We start from the raw sequence: 17545 nt of genomic DNA on the forward strand, positions 1-17545 counted from the left end.
TATATAATGCTTTTTATCTCTAGATTAATATATTATATTTCCTCTTTCTATCTCTTAACTATATAGATAGATAGTGCTAAATATTATAAGTAGTAATAAAAGACTAAAGGGGAAGAAGATAGGTAGGTAACTCCCCTAATATTAATCACTTACTTTGACTACTACTCTAGTATGGTGTATTATAATATAGTAAGATATCTCTGATATAGAGATACCCTCTAATGAATCATCTTTCTATCCATGAGCATATCAACCCCTACACTTTAGGTAGAATGTAGGTGTGTCTATAACACCTGGCTTAGAGATATATTAGAACATGACTATAATAATTATACTAATTTAATCTATAAGGATAGTACTAGTATATATATTCTCTACTAATTAAGAATTTAGTATATATAGTAGTAGCTAGCATGGCTATCCTTAGGGACCTGCCACTACTCAGCCATTAGGCCGACATGTAAGAATGAATAATTGAATTGCATCGAATTGAATTCATTGATTATCATGATATAAGTAGGTAGCTACCTAGTGGGTATGTATGTGTATTTACAAGGAAGTATACACAGTGTAACATATACTATCCTGTCAACTACTACGTTTCAACCGTAACACCCCTGCCTGGCCTACTCCTAAAAACACACTACTACATCACTGATAATCAACAACACAAGTTTAATATATTCATACTTAAATAATTTCATTCAAGCTGCCTATTGCTCATACACTGAATCACTTGAGCAGAATTCAACACAGCCCCAAGACTAGAATTTCATTCTGACAACCCACACCAAGCCTGAGCTCTCGACATCTACTACTTTAACCCAGAACACGCCACCCTTCGGTTGCTGCCGTTTCTCTAAGACGATCGGCCTGGAAAACAAGGAAGGGTGGAGGAGATAGAATCAATTATCCGAAAGACGTGTCCTGCCAGTATATTTGACAAGATCCGGAGGTCAATACCTGCAACATCATTTGAAAGTTGTGCCTAACTGTTGGCTCTCTGAGGCCAAATCCACAAGCAGTCTATCTATCACGATGGCTGGTACGAGAAACTATGACTTTTTGGTAAGAACAATCCTCCTCAAAAGTCAACAGGCCGAACGACTGATTCTAGCTCCGAGCGACATAGATCAAGCTGTTGTTAATTGGAGATTCGGGCGTGGGGAAATCATGCTGCCTCCTGCGTTTCAGCGAGGACTCCTTCACACCATCCTTTATCACCACGATTGGTATTGATTTCAAGATTCGAACTATCGAGCTTGACGGCAAACGCGTAAAGCTGCAGATATGGGATACTGCCGGCCAGGAGAGGTTTCGAACCATTACAACGGCATACTATCGGGGTGCAATGGGGATACTTCTGGTTTATGATGTCACAGATGAAAGATCGTTCCAGAGTAAGGACATTCATCCCTGGAACGCAAGATTGATTCTGACTACTGGCTGCAAAACGGGCTAGACATTCGTACATGGTTCTCAAATGTTGAACAACACGCAAGTGAGGGCGTGCATAAAATACTTATCGGAAATAAATGCGACTGGGAGGAAAAGCGAGCCGTCTCGACTGAACAAGGACAACAACTTGCTGATGAGCTGGGCATTCCATTCTTAGAGGTATCCGCTAAGAACAATATCAACATCGAGAAAGCCTTCTACAACCTGGCATCGGCCATCAAGAAGGGTATGGATACATCGAAATCAGAACAAGCGGGACCACAGGGTGTCAATATAGACCCCCAGGGATCGGGAACTGCTGCAGGCTCTGGCGGAAAGTGTTGCTAGATATACCTTTGATGCCCACCGATTCGAAATTCGCCCTCTTTCTTATTTGCGCGTGCCTTGACTTTGACCTGCATTTACCCAGCTGCTTCGGCATAGACTGACTTACGGATCTGCCGAGCTCACCTTCTGGCAAGGAGTGAGAACATCGGGGGATCATATGCATGGGTGTCCATTGTCGCGAACCGCGAACCGCTAGATCGTTCATGATCATCGTCTGAGGTCTACTCAGCGGCGTTGCTGCTGCTTTGGTTTTTTTCGTTACTTGCCATTCAATTATCTCGGAATATCCAACGATGCATATGGTCCTAGGGAGGTTATGGATTTCAGACGCAATATGACTGAGGGCTACGAGATCACCCGAGCCCAAGAGTTGATGATTATTGACAGGGAAGCTCCCCTCAATCAACCGTTCTTTTGAGCAGGTAGACTCTTTCACCATCATGTGCAGCTGGATCCTTGATCCGCGAAGCAGAGTCTACATATCATCGTTCAAGGGATTTCCATCTTATTAGTTATCCTACTCGGACTGTGGAATTGGCTTAGACTCAAGTTATAGCCTTAGTCAAATTGTCACACTGGTTATTGTCTGAACGAATGAGTATCTTGTCAGTCTTGGCCTTACAGAAAGTCGCAATTCTAGAGCTATGGTCATTGATCATATCAATTTTTCTGCACCGACTCCTACCAGGACGAATTAAAACCGCTTTGGTCTATCTTCCATACGAGATCTACTATTAAGAGCGATATCATAAAAAAAATGAGCCGCGTGTGCTGTGAGCACATGGATAATGGACTGCAGGTAGTAAAGGCAGGCTATACCTGGTATTTCAGGTAGCTAGCTGCCCTTGGAATTGTCCGCGCATCTCAGTATCCTGCATATAATTAGATGCATTCAACTAATCAGCACTGAAACCCGGTCACTACTTACAGCACCTCATTACATCTAGGCCTTCTCTTAGACTATCATGGGGTAGTCTCAGGCGTTGGGTACTGCAGGTGGAAGGCATCTTTATCATTTACCACTTATCTATTAGTACTGGTTACAGAAGTGCGTAGGAATGACTGTAGGTAAAGCATTATTAGTGAAGCAGCATGATTTGCAAGTGGGACCCCACAATAATTGAATTATTGCTCAATCATCTTGAAATATGGTACAACAGCGCACAGTTAGGAGAAAAACTTTTTGTGGACTTGAACCTAAACAGAAATAAAAAACATACAAATGATCAGGGCAGGGAGATAGCTATCTGCCACACATACTACCTGGTCTTTTTTTTTTTTACACCAGTCCTGAAACAACAAAACATATGTATTATGACCTTCGAGGTGCAGGATATGTCTTTTCAGCCACTGCGAAAGACTTAAATTCGCGTGTCTACGTGTGTACCATGTGTATGTCTGCTGATATCTGAACGTCAAGGTTAAAGAGAAAAATTTCCCCAGCACACCCAAGTCTTCTCATCATTGTACCAGATCAGATCGTGACCTGGTTTTGAGACAGATCTGCTCTACCCGTCATATTCTATTAGCTCTTTGAGATGTCAGAGACTCGCCTCTTTACCATTCGACCGCTCTCCAAGCAAGGGAGGAGTGATTACAAGGATGCGTTTCGTATTCATCTCTCGTCATCCTCCTTAGCGACTCTCAAACTCCGAGCCGGCGACATCTGCAACGTCTGCATTCCTGGCGGGGTTCCGGCAACAGCGATAGCCTGGACCGCGACCGAGAATATACAGAGTACCGTCGTACAGACTTCAAGAGTTTTTCAAGATTGCTACGGGATCAAAGTAGGGGAGAAAGCCTCCATCACTAGGGCCGAAGGCCCATTGGAGGACATCATTTCGATACAACTCTCGGAATGTTCCGAGGCCGAGAGGCTTAACAGATATGGACTCCTTCCATCTTCGGACGCGTGCCACTGGACCTGGGCTCTAGAGCTACCTCTTTCACGGTGCGAAGTTGTTGCTGTTGGTCTGGTTTTTGATCTAGAGCTCAAAGGCCAGCGAAGGAGTTTTAGAGTCGGGAATATAAAGACATCTAGCAGAGGCTTACTCCAGACTCTCTTTCGGTTTACTGAAAACACCAAAATAGTGATCGGCGACGACCTCGAAGACGTGCCGGAGGGAAAGTCATCGGGGATAAAGGTGCATTCCAATGGTCTGGGTGGCTTAACTCGTCAGATTGATAGCATCAACGAAAGCCTCACCGACTTCAACCTCGGCTCACAGAAGTTCGAGATGCCACCCTTCTATGAACACAGCCGAGGTATCCTACTCTACGGACCCAAGGGGACAGGTAAAACTGCGCTCTTGGGCCAGATAGAAACGGCGGGCTGGAGAAGGACTTTCGGTCTTGGGTCGTCCATGCTCAGCCGAAATTTTGGCGATGGTGAGACCAAGATTCGTAAAGTCTTCCAGGAGGCGGTCCTTTGCCAACCAAGTGCCGTCATAATCGATCAACTTGACTTCATTGCCCCTAAACGAGCCTCATTAGACTCCCAATCGTTGTCATCGGTGTTATGCGAATGCTTAGATCTTGCAAAGAATGCCCTTGTTTTAGTCGTGGCAGCAACTCGCCATCCCAATGATGTTGATGACGCGCTGAGAACTCCTCATCGACTAGGAATAGAGATCGAATTACAGATTCCTACAGCTCATGACCGGGCTGAAATTCTACGTGCTATATGTGGAAGTCCTCCTCTTCACCTCAACGAGGCTCTCATAGACCTGATTGCCGAGAAGACCCATGGTTATGTTGGGGCAGATCTATTTGCTTTACTTCAGCTTGTATGTCGCAAAGCCCGGCAGAGACAGTTGGTCAAATCCAGTCCACTGAAAGATTTACTGCCACGCATGAACGATGTCAAGCATGAGGGACATGGTGATCAAGAGGTTGTTATACACTTGAATATTGAGGAGCGCGACGTTGTATCTGCGTTGCAGGAGACGCGCCCTACCGCCATGCGGGAGGTCTTTTTAGAAACGCCGAAAGTGAGATGGACAGATATAGGTGGACAACATGACATAAAAAGGCGCCTTCAAAAAGCCGTTCAAAGACCTCTCAAGGTAAGACTCTGTCCGCTGACGTGGGTAATTACAATACTAAAACTATCATTCAGTTTCCGGAGAGAATGAAGAGACTCAATGTGAACAGTAAGAAAGGAATACTCCTCTATGGCCCTCCAGGTTGCTCCAAAACACTCACTGTAAAGGCACTTGCTACTGAGGCTGGTTTGAACTTTTTGGCTGTTAAAGGTGCTGAGATCCTGAGCATGTATGTTGGCGAGTCAGAGCGGGCTGTGCGGGAAATCTTCCGAAAGGCACGATCTGCAAGGCCCAGTATCATATTCTTTGATGAAATTGATGCAATTGCTTCGCGGCGCAGTGCTTCTTCGGGAGGCGTCAATGTGCTCACTACTCTATTGAATGAAATGGATGGTATTGAAGAACTAAAGAATGTGTTGGTCATTGCTGCCACGAATAAGCCGGACGTCATTGATCCTGCCTTGATGCGACCCGGTCGACTGGACAACATTCTATATATCGGCCCGCCTGATCGCGACGCACGGAAGGAGATTTTGGGTATCTGGTTTCGCAAGTCTGTGGTCCATCCCGAAGTGGAGTTAGAGGAGCTGGCTATCAGAACTGAAGGATACTCAGGAGCTGAGATTGTGAGCATTTGTGAAACGGCTGGAGATGCAGCTTTAGATGAAGAAGAAGAGACTGGTCAAGACCAGGAGGTCAAATGGAGGCACTTTGAGTATGCACTTGGCCAGGTTAAGAGGCAGATTACGCATGCTGTGATTCAGGAATATGAGCAATGGGGCCAGTCTGTGGAGGTTTGAAATGCATTGATGCTATTTGAACTGGACGTCTGGTAGTCATTAGGAATCTGCCATGAATTTGATCTCTTTTTTATAGAGTCATAAGCAACCTGTGTTGGTTTGAGAACTGTCTTTGTGAATTTTGTCTATGTAAGAGACATTTTGCCAGGGTATATAGTATAATTACACCTGAAACCTTATTTTTAACTGTTATTGGTACTCTCTTGCCTGTGAGAGATACATCTCAACTGTTGATGATATGTTCATATATGTCCTGACTCCTGGGTGAGGTTCTTTGATATTAGTGGTTATTTAATTCAACTCAATACTGTATTTATGCATCTGTCAACCTAACAGCTAAGTGGCAGCATATTATAATACATAGAGTGGCACAGTGGGAGGGTAGGTTATGTTATAGAAGATATTTTAACCTAGCCAGTAGTTATTGGGTATGTTAAAATATCTATTATACCCTAACTAAGATATAGAAAAATTAGTTTAATAATAATAATAAGGTATTAAAGTCTTAGTTACTATATCTACCTTAAAAATCAGGCTATATTTACTTAAGTAATGGGCTCTACGGAGTAGTAAGGGCTGAGGCCGCATAGAATGTGCGGCCAAAAGTCCTTGTATATATACTTGCCTGCTTCAATGTTGTTCACACTTTTAAGGTCTGTTCTGCTGCTGGGTTCTTCCTCACCGCCTTCTATGTTGGGTGCTGCGCACAGGCTCCCACACCTCATCAAATCTGCCTTTGGGCTCTGCCAAGGGCTGAGGCCACACATGCTGTAAGGCGAAAAGCCCTTGTAAGATAATATATATACTAAGATAGCATATCAAATTATCAACTAGCAAAGATTAGATAGATAGTTTTCATTAGTTTAACAGAGATGGACAATACAACCTTAAAACCCCCCAAAACCACCTCATTAGCCCTACCATATTACACTGTGGCTGGTATAGAGTATCTACTTATAGGAGTTTATCTACTCCCTAGCATCCTCATGGCCCTCCACACCTAGCACAGACAAACACATTGGTAGACTGCCTAGGCATGTCCTACCCCACAGATATCTCAAGCTAATTATTTTCATATCCATCCTCTTCCCGCAATATTATAGATTCTACAGAGTACCACTCGCCGCATATTTGATATCATTTGCTTGCCCTTCCCCTTATACCCCTTCCAGTTTTGCCTACTTCGCTGAGACCATAACGAGGACAATCACCAACCCCCCACAAGGAACGAGGCCATTATGGAGGGAATAAGGTCGTCACGACGCTCAATATCCCCGCGAGGAAGTACAACGCGCCGGACTCGAAGTCCATCTGTCGAATGTGATCATAGTCGTTGCAACGGCCGCTGTTCCAGGACCCGGACACCATCGCAACCTCGGACATCGTCTCTAAGTCGCAGTCGAAGTCCCAGTCGGGATTCTCGACGCTATAGAGAAAGGAGCTTCCGTCGAACACCAAGTCCAGCTAGCAATCTGCCGCGAAGTTCAAAGGTACGTTTCATGGAGTACAGAGGTTGAGTCCATGTCTCATCATCCATCCATTGGGCGAACTCCGCTCATCAGATGAAACACAGATTATCGTCGAGAAACTGACCAAAAATGTGACTGAATCTCACCTAAAAGAGATTTTTGGAACTTTTGGTGACATCCAAAGTCTCGATCTTCCCATGAACAACGCTTGTAAGCACCTGGCCCTCTCATTTATTGGAATAATAGCTCATAGAGTCCCATTTTAGTCATGACAAACAGGGGTACGGCGTATATCCTCTATCGCGACCCTGCGGATGCTGAAGCTGCGATATCGCACATGCACGAAGCTCAATTGGATGGTGCCGTTCTAAATGTTTCCATTGTACTTCCCAGGAGAGCCTTCTCACGCTCGCCACCCCCAGCACAGGATAGGAGAGGTGGCCCAGGCCGTCGCAGATTGGAACACGGACAGTTTCTAAATAATCGATCTTCCCGCACATTCAGATCTCCGCCTTCGAGACGATATGGTGATTCAAGGCCCATGGAAAGACATGATTTATATCGTCCGCGCTCTCTATCGCGGTCTAGATCACGCAGGCGCTCCATGTCCACAGATTCGGAATCGTCATCTCCTTCTTCATCAAGACGACAAACTCACGCCCGCGGAAGAAGCCCCAGGCATCGTAAACGTCGCAGCCCTAGTTACAGCAGCTATGGGTACAGCAGTCAGAGCGACCGAAGTCGAAGCGCCAGCAGAAACCGGGTTTGAGACTGGATGGGCGACCTGAAAGCACTTTCTCGCTAAGGGCCAACGAAAAAAGAAAACCTCGTCGTGTTTGTGTGTAGAAGTTGGAATTTCTATGCATCGTCTCCAACAGCAACACGGACAGAACTGCCTAGAGATCTCGTTAGATGTTTTATTTTTGTCGTAATACGCCCTGAAAGCAATATATAAATAGAACATCCTACGCTGATATCTGAGGAGGAAGCGTCTGTCACGTTGTGATTAATATTATCCTCAATAGATTTCTGCTTTGTGAAATCGCTGTGTCCTATTTAAAAGAATGCACACCAACCGATATACATTGCAGCCAGATTTCTCTTGTCACTAGCTTGTGTGATAAGCTCATCAACATGGCCATCCACCGAAAGGGGGACCGATTCTCCAGGCAATAGACCCCGAAGCTTATTCCGAATATTATCCAGTACACCAGCGGGAGTTTCTGGAACATTAGCATGGGCGCGCCGCTTCCATCGCATATCAGCATTGGGAAATTCTTGCCAGGAGGTTAGGCTGCCTACCTTCCTTCCTATAAAATCGGTTGTAGGATCATGTAAGAAAGTCTCGAGCACGGTCATGAGAGCATCCTCGTTTTGACGCAAAAGGCAAAGGCTGATTTCAGATGTTCTTCTATATGGACCTAGTGTTCAAAGTCTAGATGAGTAAACTGTGCGCTTGCACTTATACGCCATAGACTGACCATTGTATCCATACGCCCCGAAAGCATCAATCATGTTGTGGGTGAGACGGAATGGAACCAGTTCGGGTTTGTCGAAGGTCAGTCCCTTTCCAGAGTCAGATTCAGCATTTTAGTTCCCATGTTAATGCGTCTTACTTTGTCGAACAAGCAATTGAAATCGACATGTATAATGCCACCTGTACCCTCTTCGAACAAAATATTTTCGCCGTGCCGGTCACCCAAACTGAACCAGTTTGCCATTAATTAGGGTCTGAGTGCGAATGCAAGAAAAAAAAGGGGAATTGGCATACCCTAGAACGTATCCAACCATCGACATCACTGCACACGACCTGGTGTAACGAAGTCGTGCCGTGAACCATGTCCCAGTTTCTGGAAACATTTCCACAAACCACTCATGCAAAACTGGAGGAAACCTATAGGACATTAGCTGGATCACGGTCATGCGAACATTTGACTTTCGTACTTCAACAGCACTTTCGTCGTGAATAAGGACAACTTGGAAATGTCTGAGCAGGCTTCATTGAGGTAGTGTCTGATCTCATTATACTGTTCCAAGTCAGTTCTCAAGGGTGGACAATATTTTATGAAGTTAGTACATTTCTAGCATACATTTGGCATGATACCTCTTTCCTTGAGTAGTTTGATAACAATTTCTCGCAATGTTCTTAGATTATCGACCCATTCAATAAGGCCACATTCTTCGTTCAAAGGAGTAACGGCATATGTTTTGATATCTTCATCACATCAGCCTTGAATCGGCGTCCATATATGAGATGAGCACTTACACATTCGTCTCTTGCTTGCTTCCACATCCCTCTTGAAGAATCGGTTTATCAGGTTATTGAACTCCATCAGACGCTGATCCTTGCGCAAATCATCCTTCGGTTTACAGAGGAGGTTGTAAGCTTTTCCGTCCGAGCCTCTGATGCCCACTTTTCGGGGTTTCTGGAGGGAGTTCAAGACATGTGCATTATCGAGCACAGCTGTAAAGGGCCGGTTAGCCAAAGCCAGTACAGTTCCTGGATAAAGATTTGGGCCTACCGTCTATGCTAGTTGGATCTCTGGGAAACGCTCTAAATCCCTTGAGGTATTCGCTTTCATGACTTGCTGGTAAGCTTGGTGTTAGCATTGCCTGGAACGGCACGACAAGTCGACATGGTGCAACTTTGTGGTTGAACCCAAGATTGCGAGCTAGATTGATCTTCGCTGCCTTCTCTTCAACCCGAGCTGTACATAGTTTGAGCATCTCCTCCGAGAACTTCTGCCCTTGGTTAATCATCCCCCGTATATCTGAGGGCGATTCGGCCTTTGACTTTTTATTTGCCTCCTTTACGATGACTTAGTCATGAACAACCACTTGCCAGGTACCTAGACTCACAGTTATTTTATGAAGGCAGTTAATGCCGCGAGAAGCTCGATCTTTCGAAGACGACTTGACAACTGCAAGGACTGTCCATAGTCCTTGCTGTGGAAATGCATTGACAGCTTTCGCCACAATTCTCGTCAAGAGCTCATAAACTGTGGCATGAGGATGACATATCCGTGCAACAACCTGAGAAAGGATGGTGAATAGCTAGCATTGTCAACAATTCCGATTTATACAAGATAATGAACTTGAAACTAACCAGTGCCGCTGGCATCCGATTCAGATACTTCTTGAGCTGAGAATGCATATCATCTAGGGTCTTACGCCGTTGATTCAGTGTATGTGCCTGAAAGTCCCTATCTCGTTGGTGAGCAATACTGGTAGACATATACGAGTTGGAAGGGTAGCATACTCGTTATCCCCTCTCTTTGGATCGAAGGGTTGATCGACGGTAGCAGCATGTTCTAACCAAAGGGTGAGAATCCTCGGGAGTGATTGGAAGACGTATTTGTTCCCGTGTGCTAATGAGCGAAGGTAATTATCGATGACCAGCTTAGATGCCTCGCCACTCAGGCTGAAACAATGTCATTAGCCATAGATATGTCGAGGATTTAGATGTACTCACTAAATCTGCGCCTCCTTCCCTAGAGGTCTCGCCTTTTCTGATTCCAAGATCTTGTTGTAATGCTTGCCCAGGTAATAGTGCGCCTTTTCCCACCTGTGACCTTTTAGTATGTGTGACTGTTCAGTACCTTTGAACCGTACCGTGTGTGAAGTTTAATGGCCTCGCGGTATCTCTGTACTATAACATCTGATTGAGTCTGCCCCGCTCGGTCTGTCCATTTCGCCAATAGTAGATGGGCCTGAGCATGATTAGCTAAATGGACTTTGTAGAAATCGTTTTAGAGGAACAGAAAGACTTTTCGAAGCCGTTCAGATGGTGCTATATGGAAATACTTACCCTAGCAGCGAGTAGATTTTGTTGCTTTTCGCTTTTCGGACCGTCTGATGAGGAGCTCTCTGAGGAGAACTCGTTCGCAGCTATCGCACCCTCGAGCGTTTGTATGGCTTTTCGATGATGGCCATCTTTCCAAAGAAGTCGGGCATGTTCGATTGTGGCTGATCTGTCCTTTAAGCGGGCAGCATGTAGCATTGAATGATATGCTTGATTGATGAAGTTTCCTTTGCGCGAGAGACGTGCACTTGTGAGCCATGAAGCAGCTATGTCGGCATCCTTAAAACCGTGACTTCATGCGTAATGTCAGCGTATCTTCGACGATCACCTTGCAGGAAAGATAACTTACCTCAATTCCATCGTAGCCCTTCTCAAGCCAAGAAGATATTGTTTGTCGGCTATATAGCCGCCAAGAATATCGAGCCGCCGATGGAGTAAACTGTGGATACTTGGTTTTGGACTATTTTCGACGCCCCCGGCGTTGGAAATGATTTCAATTTCGGTCAAGGCATGCAGTTTGAGAATGCTGTCATGGCATGATTGTAATGAAGTTACCGAGTTCAGGGTCAACGATTGTGCGACACCAAGTCGCAGTTCACTGATGATGTTTTGAAATTTAGCACGATCACCAAGCCTCAGAGCATAGAGAGCCGACCCAATTCCGATATTGAAGTCTCCAGTGATCTGTTGTGAGCAAGATTGCAGATACCGGTGCAACTTCTCCCACTTTCCCGTGATCCAGGAGGCCTCCACAGCGAAGGGGAGAAACCTCGATACTGAGCTGCCTGCCTGAAATGAATCGTACCTAGCAAGTATAGCGTCTGATCCTCATGAGCCACCTGTTACAATTACGCAATTCATATATTGTAAACTCACCTTGTTGACCCGATTCTCGGAGACATGTGAGGAGATTCCACTGCGCGTCGATATTGTCAGGTTCTTGTTCAACCTGAAGTTCATACCAACTTTGTGCGGTAGCCCATCTACCTGCTTTACGGTGTTCAAGTATTTGTTGATCGATATTTAGCATGTGCAGGCCTGTTGAGATGCCCTCGATGCCATCTGGTTCGTCAATTTGACTGTAAATATCCTGAAGGTGCTGGTACAAGGGCTCGGTGCTTTTGTGTTCGCGCTTCTCTGATTGATTGTGGCACCGCCGAATATATTGTTCCCAATGGAAAAGTGCTCGTGAGAATGACTTGCACTCAACAGCTCTTTTGGAAATTATTTCTGGTGGTATTGAATTCAGGAAAGATTCAACCGCCTTAACTTGAGAAGAATATGTGCCAGGCATTGAATCTTGAGGAACGTCCTTGTGAGAACGACTCGTGTGAGAGGCATGGCCTTTTGTATTGTTGAGTAGCTTCTTTTTCCCTTGCAGCCACCGTGAGAGATAATCCAAAACCTCAAAGACGCTCTATTTCTATGGGTTAGCATGGAACACTTCATTGTCAGAAAGCTTCTAGCTACACGGGTAAACTCACTTGACTGCATAGTATGATAGCTTCATGGATTCGGTTGCTTGCCTCAGGAAGAGGATGTGACAGTACAGCCTTCAACTCACAATGCATATTCGTCGTTTCTGCCTCATTACCACCGACTATACGGTTTAGGACGGCGAAAGGTAGAAGAAATCTCGCAATTGAGATATCTTGGCCTTTCACGACACGACTACAGACGCTGAAGATCAACTGTGTATTGTCGCCACTACCCTTCTGCAGCAGATGCTGTACCAAAGTACGTAACCAGTCGCCATGTGTTATATTAGTGCGGAATATTGGAAAGTCGCAGTTCGAGTTAAGAGCACCAACGGTGAGCGTGTATTTAGATGTGAGGAACGGGGTCAGAGTGTTGCGAACAGTCTCGGGCAATTCTAGCCATCGACGGTATTTTTCATCCGCATGAACGTCTCGAGAACGGTGAGTGATGGCGGAATCTAGGTTGCATATGCGAAGAAGATTTTGCATAGCGTATGCTAGGAAGCCTTGAGCTCTGGTATTAGAGGCTGATAGGAATGCCTCAACCAGAACGTTCTGAAGAAAGAAAAGCACGAAGTCAAAAGTCTCTTCCATCCTGTCGAAATTCGATAACACGAGGATGTCCTTCTTATCTTTGACTGTGTCAACTCGATTGGGATCCAAACAACCAACTAGGCCCAAACACTGAGCAGATAGAAGCGTTATGGTATCACAACCTGCGTTGAATTTCACACAACAGTCGAGCAACGATCTCGTTAATTGTGGCACAACTGGGTCTGGCTGTTCGCTCAAGACGGACTCATGCAAAAATTCGTCATGCTTTGACAGATAAGGCAACAGCTCTGTCAACGATTGCTCGACAACAGCAGGATTTTCACTCTGGCAGCGACGCGCAAAAGCAGAGAGCTGGCTTCGGACGTCCATCTTCCTTTTCAGCTTGCTAATCTCAGCCTCGATATTGGACAGTTCTCGGATTGAAGACAATGAAGGTATAGTACTGAAATTATCGTGCATCAACTCGCTGTAGGATTTGAGAATATAAGCAATCAGCTCATGGGCCTTTCGCTTGCTCTGTGCATTGAAGGTATTCCAATATTTGATAACAGTTGAAAATGATTGAACTATAAGGGGTTCAACTTCGTCTTCATGTAAAGAGCTGACTAGGACACACCATGCTGAAAAGGCATGATCACAAAGCTCATGAATCCCAAGTGCTGCGCGCAGACATGCACATATCTGTAACCCCCCCCGTTAACTCACCGACTTAGATTTGTATAGGCAGTTAGATACTGACCTGTGGTAATGCGCTGCTAATATGACCTCGAGCAGCTCCAATCATCTCAGCGATAGCAAGAATGTTCCGTTTTTTCTCTACCAGGGACTGTCTGATTTGGAAGTCATTGATCGCATGTGCAAATTGAGTGATAATACCAAGAACATGTTCCTCGATAAAATGACACAATAGATTGGCTTTCTTGGACGTATTCGCAGATTTGCGAGGGACCAGAGCTGCTAACAAGTGAAGGGCCCGATGAAACTATGTTTATTGAGTTAGCAACAACCTGAATGCCACGCTCGGTGTGTACTACCTACTCTTGCGCCCTTTTCATCTCCTAAATCACCAAGGTTCTTCAAAAGCTCACAGGCAATTAGAATTGGCTCTATTCTGACCAAATCCGCCAGAGTACGGCCTTCGAAGGCAGGATCTACCTCAGACAAGACCGACATTATCATTCCTTCTGGGTTTGACCAAGGCTGGCTCATTAGAAAGGAAAGGATTGCTGCGAGATTATTCTTCTCAGAGCAAACGTCGAAAGGCGTCTTGACATCATTGTAAGCTGCACCGACTCTATTGATGATATCTCGTTTTCGAGTAAGAACAAGATAGGGTAAAATGTGAATCTCGGTCAATCGGAGGAAATCGTCTACTTTCATCCCTAGCAAATCACAAAGCTGCTCGGCCATGTACGGGCGAGACTGGAAATTCTTCATGACTGTTATTGAAAGAGTTCTCCAGAAAGGTCGGAATAAACCAGCAGGGGTCATGGAAAGGCACTGGGCGAGCTTGGAAATCTAGGAAAGGATTCTAGTAAGTAAAACGGCCGTGCGTATCTCCCAGACTTTATATTGGGAGTGGAATAGCGAATCACTCAAAATGCATTTTCACCTACCTCAGTATAAGCTATAGCGCAAACAAATGGATTAGGGTGACCCAGGTATTCCAATAGACGAAGCAGAATGATGTTCATCTCTTCGTCACCAGAAGCCCTGCGTGAAAGGATGAGCATGAAGAGAATATGGAAGTTTGTGTTTAAACGTACTTCGCGATATGACACAAGCTCAGAATACAAGTCTCATGCAATGGTGGCTCTTGCTTTTCGGAGATGTTTCTTAACCACTCTAATAGAATGACAAAATTGCTTCGACGTACTTCTGGCTCGATGCTTTTGCGAACAAAGCATACCAGTAAACGCCTGGAACATGTGAGCCTCTGCCCTGTTGGGAGCAGTAGGACGTAGATCTTACCCTGTGATTACTCGCAGCTCTCTGACGGAACTTCGGATGGAATGAAGACAGAACTCCCTGAAAACAGACGTCTTCAAGTGTAGATAAGATGAATTTTGAGGAGCATGAATTAGCAGTCTTCGCAGTGCAATCATTGCTGTCATTCGGAGACTAGGAGTGCGTGTCAATCTGGGTAAAATATAGGTAAAAACCTTGCACAAGTCGTCGAAATTGGAGTGTTCCCAGCCAGACGGGGACTCTTGCGTTTTTGTCTCATCCTCGCACACCGAACAGAAAAATAAATCTTCTGATGCAAATTCATTAGACCTCGACAAGTACCCCGCCATAGCACATGAGATCCTGCCAAGGATATCGAGAATTTCTGATTTAAGCTGGTCGGGAAGCGTTGAGAAATTTTCCCTATGTCGTCGTTAGCATCGGAAGCATGTCCTGCGAGAAAGTGTAACCCACGAGATACCACGACGCAAGAGATCCATGCTCTGAGAGTTTTCGCAGCTCAGCAACTCAAGTGACTTACTGATGAGTTCACCGGCAATATGATGACCTCTGGACCTTTCTTCAGATTGGGAGATTCGAATTTTCCCAGGGGATAGCACGGGTTCAAGTTGCTGAGTCAATCCATCGGGAGGATGGACTCTATCTAAGATAGCAGGAGCTGCTACGCCCTCGAAATCCAAAGTAACCAAAGCTGTGCCCCGCTGTCCATGTGAGGCTTGTAGCTGTGTTGCCAGCTTCTGAAGGGTACACTAGTAGCGTGTTCGGTTAAACCTGAGGAGCATCTGCTGTGGAAGAGTTTCAAGCATGCCTACCTGGAGACCTGAATCAAGCGACTGAAACCCTTCGCTCTTCGTGATTCCAATTACACTGGCAGATGTGGTATTTCTCATGTGACTCAGGAGCATAGACATGTGACGGGAAGCGTGTGATAAATCATCCAGAAGTTGCTTTAATTCTTCTTGAACACCCGGCATTCGATCCAGCTGATCTAAGGTGACCAGATCGCCGCAAATCTGAACCAAGATACGCGTCACCTCAGGATGCGACAACTGAAGACCGGATAAATAGAAATTGGATCTGCGAAGAATTCGTAAACTGGCCGTAAAGTGCTCAAAAACCCGCGATTTCGCTTCGACATCATCTAACGCCGGAATCTGCGCCCATTGGACTACAATCTTCCATAAGCGCTGATATATGTTCACGATCCAAGTCAAGTCCTGTTGAAACAAAATATCCTTAGCGGTTATTTGATCAGATATTGACTTGCTAGGGACAAATGCATCCACTAAGCGAAGGACCACGACAAATGTTTGAGGTAGTGATCTGAATACGATTTTCTTGTTGAGAATCATTGGAGAAAGGCCGAGTCCACCAAGGCCAGCGAGCATTGCATCCTTGGTAACCGATATTGGCAAACTGCTCCCGGGTGTGAGCAGCTCTAAGATATCATGACTTTCGAGGTGAACAAGGATCTCTACTATATGATCAGCACGATGTTCAACTGATTTCGAGAATTTGACAAACCATTCACGCAACGCCGAGAAAAAGCAAGAGCAGAATAACAAGAGGGTGATAGCCTTATATGCTTATATTGCGAACATGCAACAGTGGAAAAAATGGAAGTTACTCTGTTTCCTATGTCATCCAGTCCCCAGCCACTGAGCAACTGAAGTAATTGCAAAGACATCCACGCATACAATGGAGTGGACGCAGCCCCCCCCAGGACACTCGGATCGCAATTTGCGCCGAGGACTTGAGGTGATCTGGCAATAACTGTTTGGATGATGTCTAAACAGTCCACAATCTGCCCTTCAGCATCTGCTGCCTTGCAAAGCCAATCATTTTTGACACAAGGTTCGAGTCCTGCTTTCAGAACAATGCAAATTAACTTGCTAGCATCTGCAACACTGTCATCCAGACGTAGTTGACTACATTTCCCCTCAACAAGCTCCTGGCGAAGCTGTGAGAAGGTCTCTCTTGTCAAGTGGCCATTCGAATCGTTTCCTTGAGTTACAAGGCGCGGCCCCAGTCTTGCTGCCAACAAGGATGAAGTCGGCTCTGCAGACTTTGAATGGCCATTTCTCGAAGCAAAGTCATTAGATTCTAACCACTCATTGGTTGCCATATGTGTGACACGATCAAGTGTGGCATTAGGCGTTCTCTGGCATCAACTGGAAACTGTTGAAGTGGAAGATGAGTTTGAATGCTTTGATTGTTAGATATTGCCAACAGGAACGTGAGAACTTGGCACAGAACTGTTATTATACTCCCTAGTAATGATTGTTGCATTACTCGTATAATATCAGTGGATTACATTATTCTGCAGGCGATTATCTGTGTATTAACCATGTCACTGAAATACCAACATTACAATACTTCTGTATGGTGAAAATATGAGAAATAGTACGTAACTTGGCATTTGAGAAGCTCTTCTTGCTACCCCAGAAGATGTCAATCTAGGTACCTATTTCTCTCGGGAACGTTTGACTGGGCCTTTTGAGCTAGCCTATTACCCGTGTAGATATGTGTACGTACCTTCCATTATTATAGATGGACGTGCCCAAGACCTTGGTCTGTTTTGTTGGTTCTAATTTGTCAAGACTGATCTTTCAAACCTGGTTGAAACATGCTGATATCAAACCTC

The 17545-nt window shown here is 45.2% G+C and overlaps 4 protein-coding genes across 4 annotated transcripts; 3 read left to right on the forward strand and 1 right to left on the reverse strand.

Moving 5' to 3' along the window:
- Positions 1-1038: 1038 nt before the first annotated feature.
- On the forward strand, positions 1039-1785 carry srgA (Rab family GTPase srgA; the record flags this gene model as incomplete). Its single annotated transcript, XM_001274732.1, has 3 exons — positions 1039-1068; positions 1133-1400; positions 1463-1785. The coding sequence occupies 3 exons, from the start codon at positions 1039-1041 to the stop codon at positions 1783-1785; spliced, it is 621 nt and encodes a 206-aa protein (XP_001274733.1).
- A 1538-nt stretch (positions 1786-3323) lies between these two features.
- On the forward strand, positions 3324-5629 carry ACLA_053540 (putative AAA family ATPase; the record flags this gene model as incomplete). Its single annotated transcript, XM_001274733.1, has 2 exons — positions 3324-4850; positions 4904-5629. 2 exons carry the CDS (start codon positions 3324-3326, stop codon positions 5627-5629), a joined length of 2253 nt encoding a protein of 750 aa, XP_001274734.1.
- Positions 5630-7295: 1666 nt separating this feature from the next.
- ACLA_053550 (uncharacterized protein) lies at positions 7296-7867 on the forward strand (the record flags this gene model as incomplete). Its single annotated transcript, XM_001274734.1, has 2 exons — positions 7296-7308; positions 7365-7867. 2 exons carry the CDS (start codon positions 7296-7298, stop codon positions 7865-7867), a joined length of 516 nt encoding a protein of 171 aa, XP_001274735.1.
- Positions 7868-8154: 287 nt separating this feature from the next.
- atrA (protein kinase MEC1) lies at positions 8155-17026 on the reverse strand (the record flags this gene model as incomplete). The annotated part of the gene is made up of 25 exons (XM_001274735.1): positions 8155-8519; positions 8580-8664; positions 8715-8802; positions 8870-8992; positions 9043-9125; positions 9189-9313; positions 9365-9562; positions 9621-9906; positions 9958-10152; positions 10205-10301; positions 10358-10519; positions 10571-10663; positions 10711-10808; positions 10907-11192; positions 11250-11721; positions 11777-12317; positions 12385-13614; positions 13673-13915; positions 13972-14451; positions 14550-14646; positions 14700-14852; positions 14905-15303; positions 15355-15602; positions 15714-16375; positions 16426-17026. 25 exons carry the CDS (start codon positions 17024-17026, stop codon positions 8155-8157), a joined length of 7410 nt encoding a protein of 2469 aa, XP_001274736.1.
- Between the last annotated feature and the right edge of the window lie 519 nt (positions 17027-17545).

This window comes from Aspergillus clavatus, genomic scaffold (assembly GCF_000002715.2).
Source record: "Aspergillus clavatus NRRL 1 1099423829794 genomic scaffold, whole genome shotgun sequence".
NCBI classification, from domain to species: domain Eukaryota; kingdom Fungi; phylum Ascomycota; class Eurotiomycetes; order Eurotiales; family Aspergillaceae; genus Aspergillus; species Aspergillus clavatus.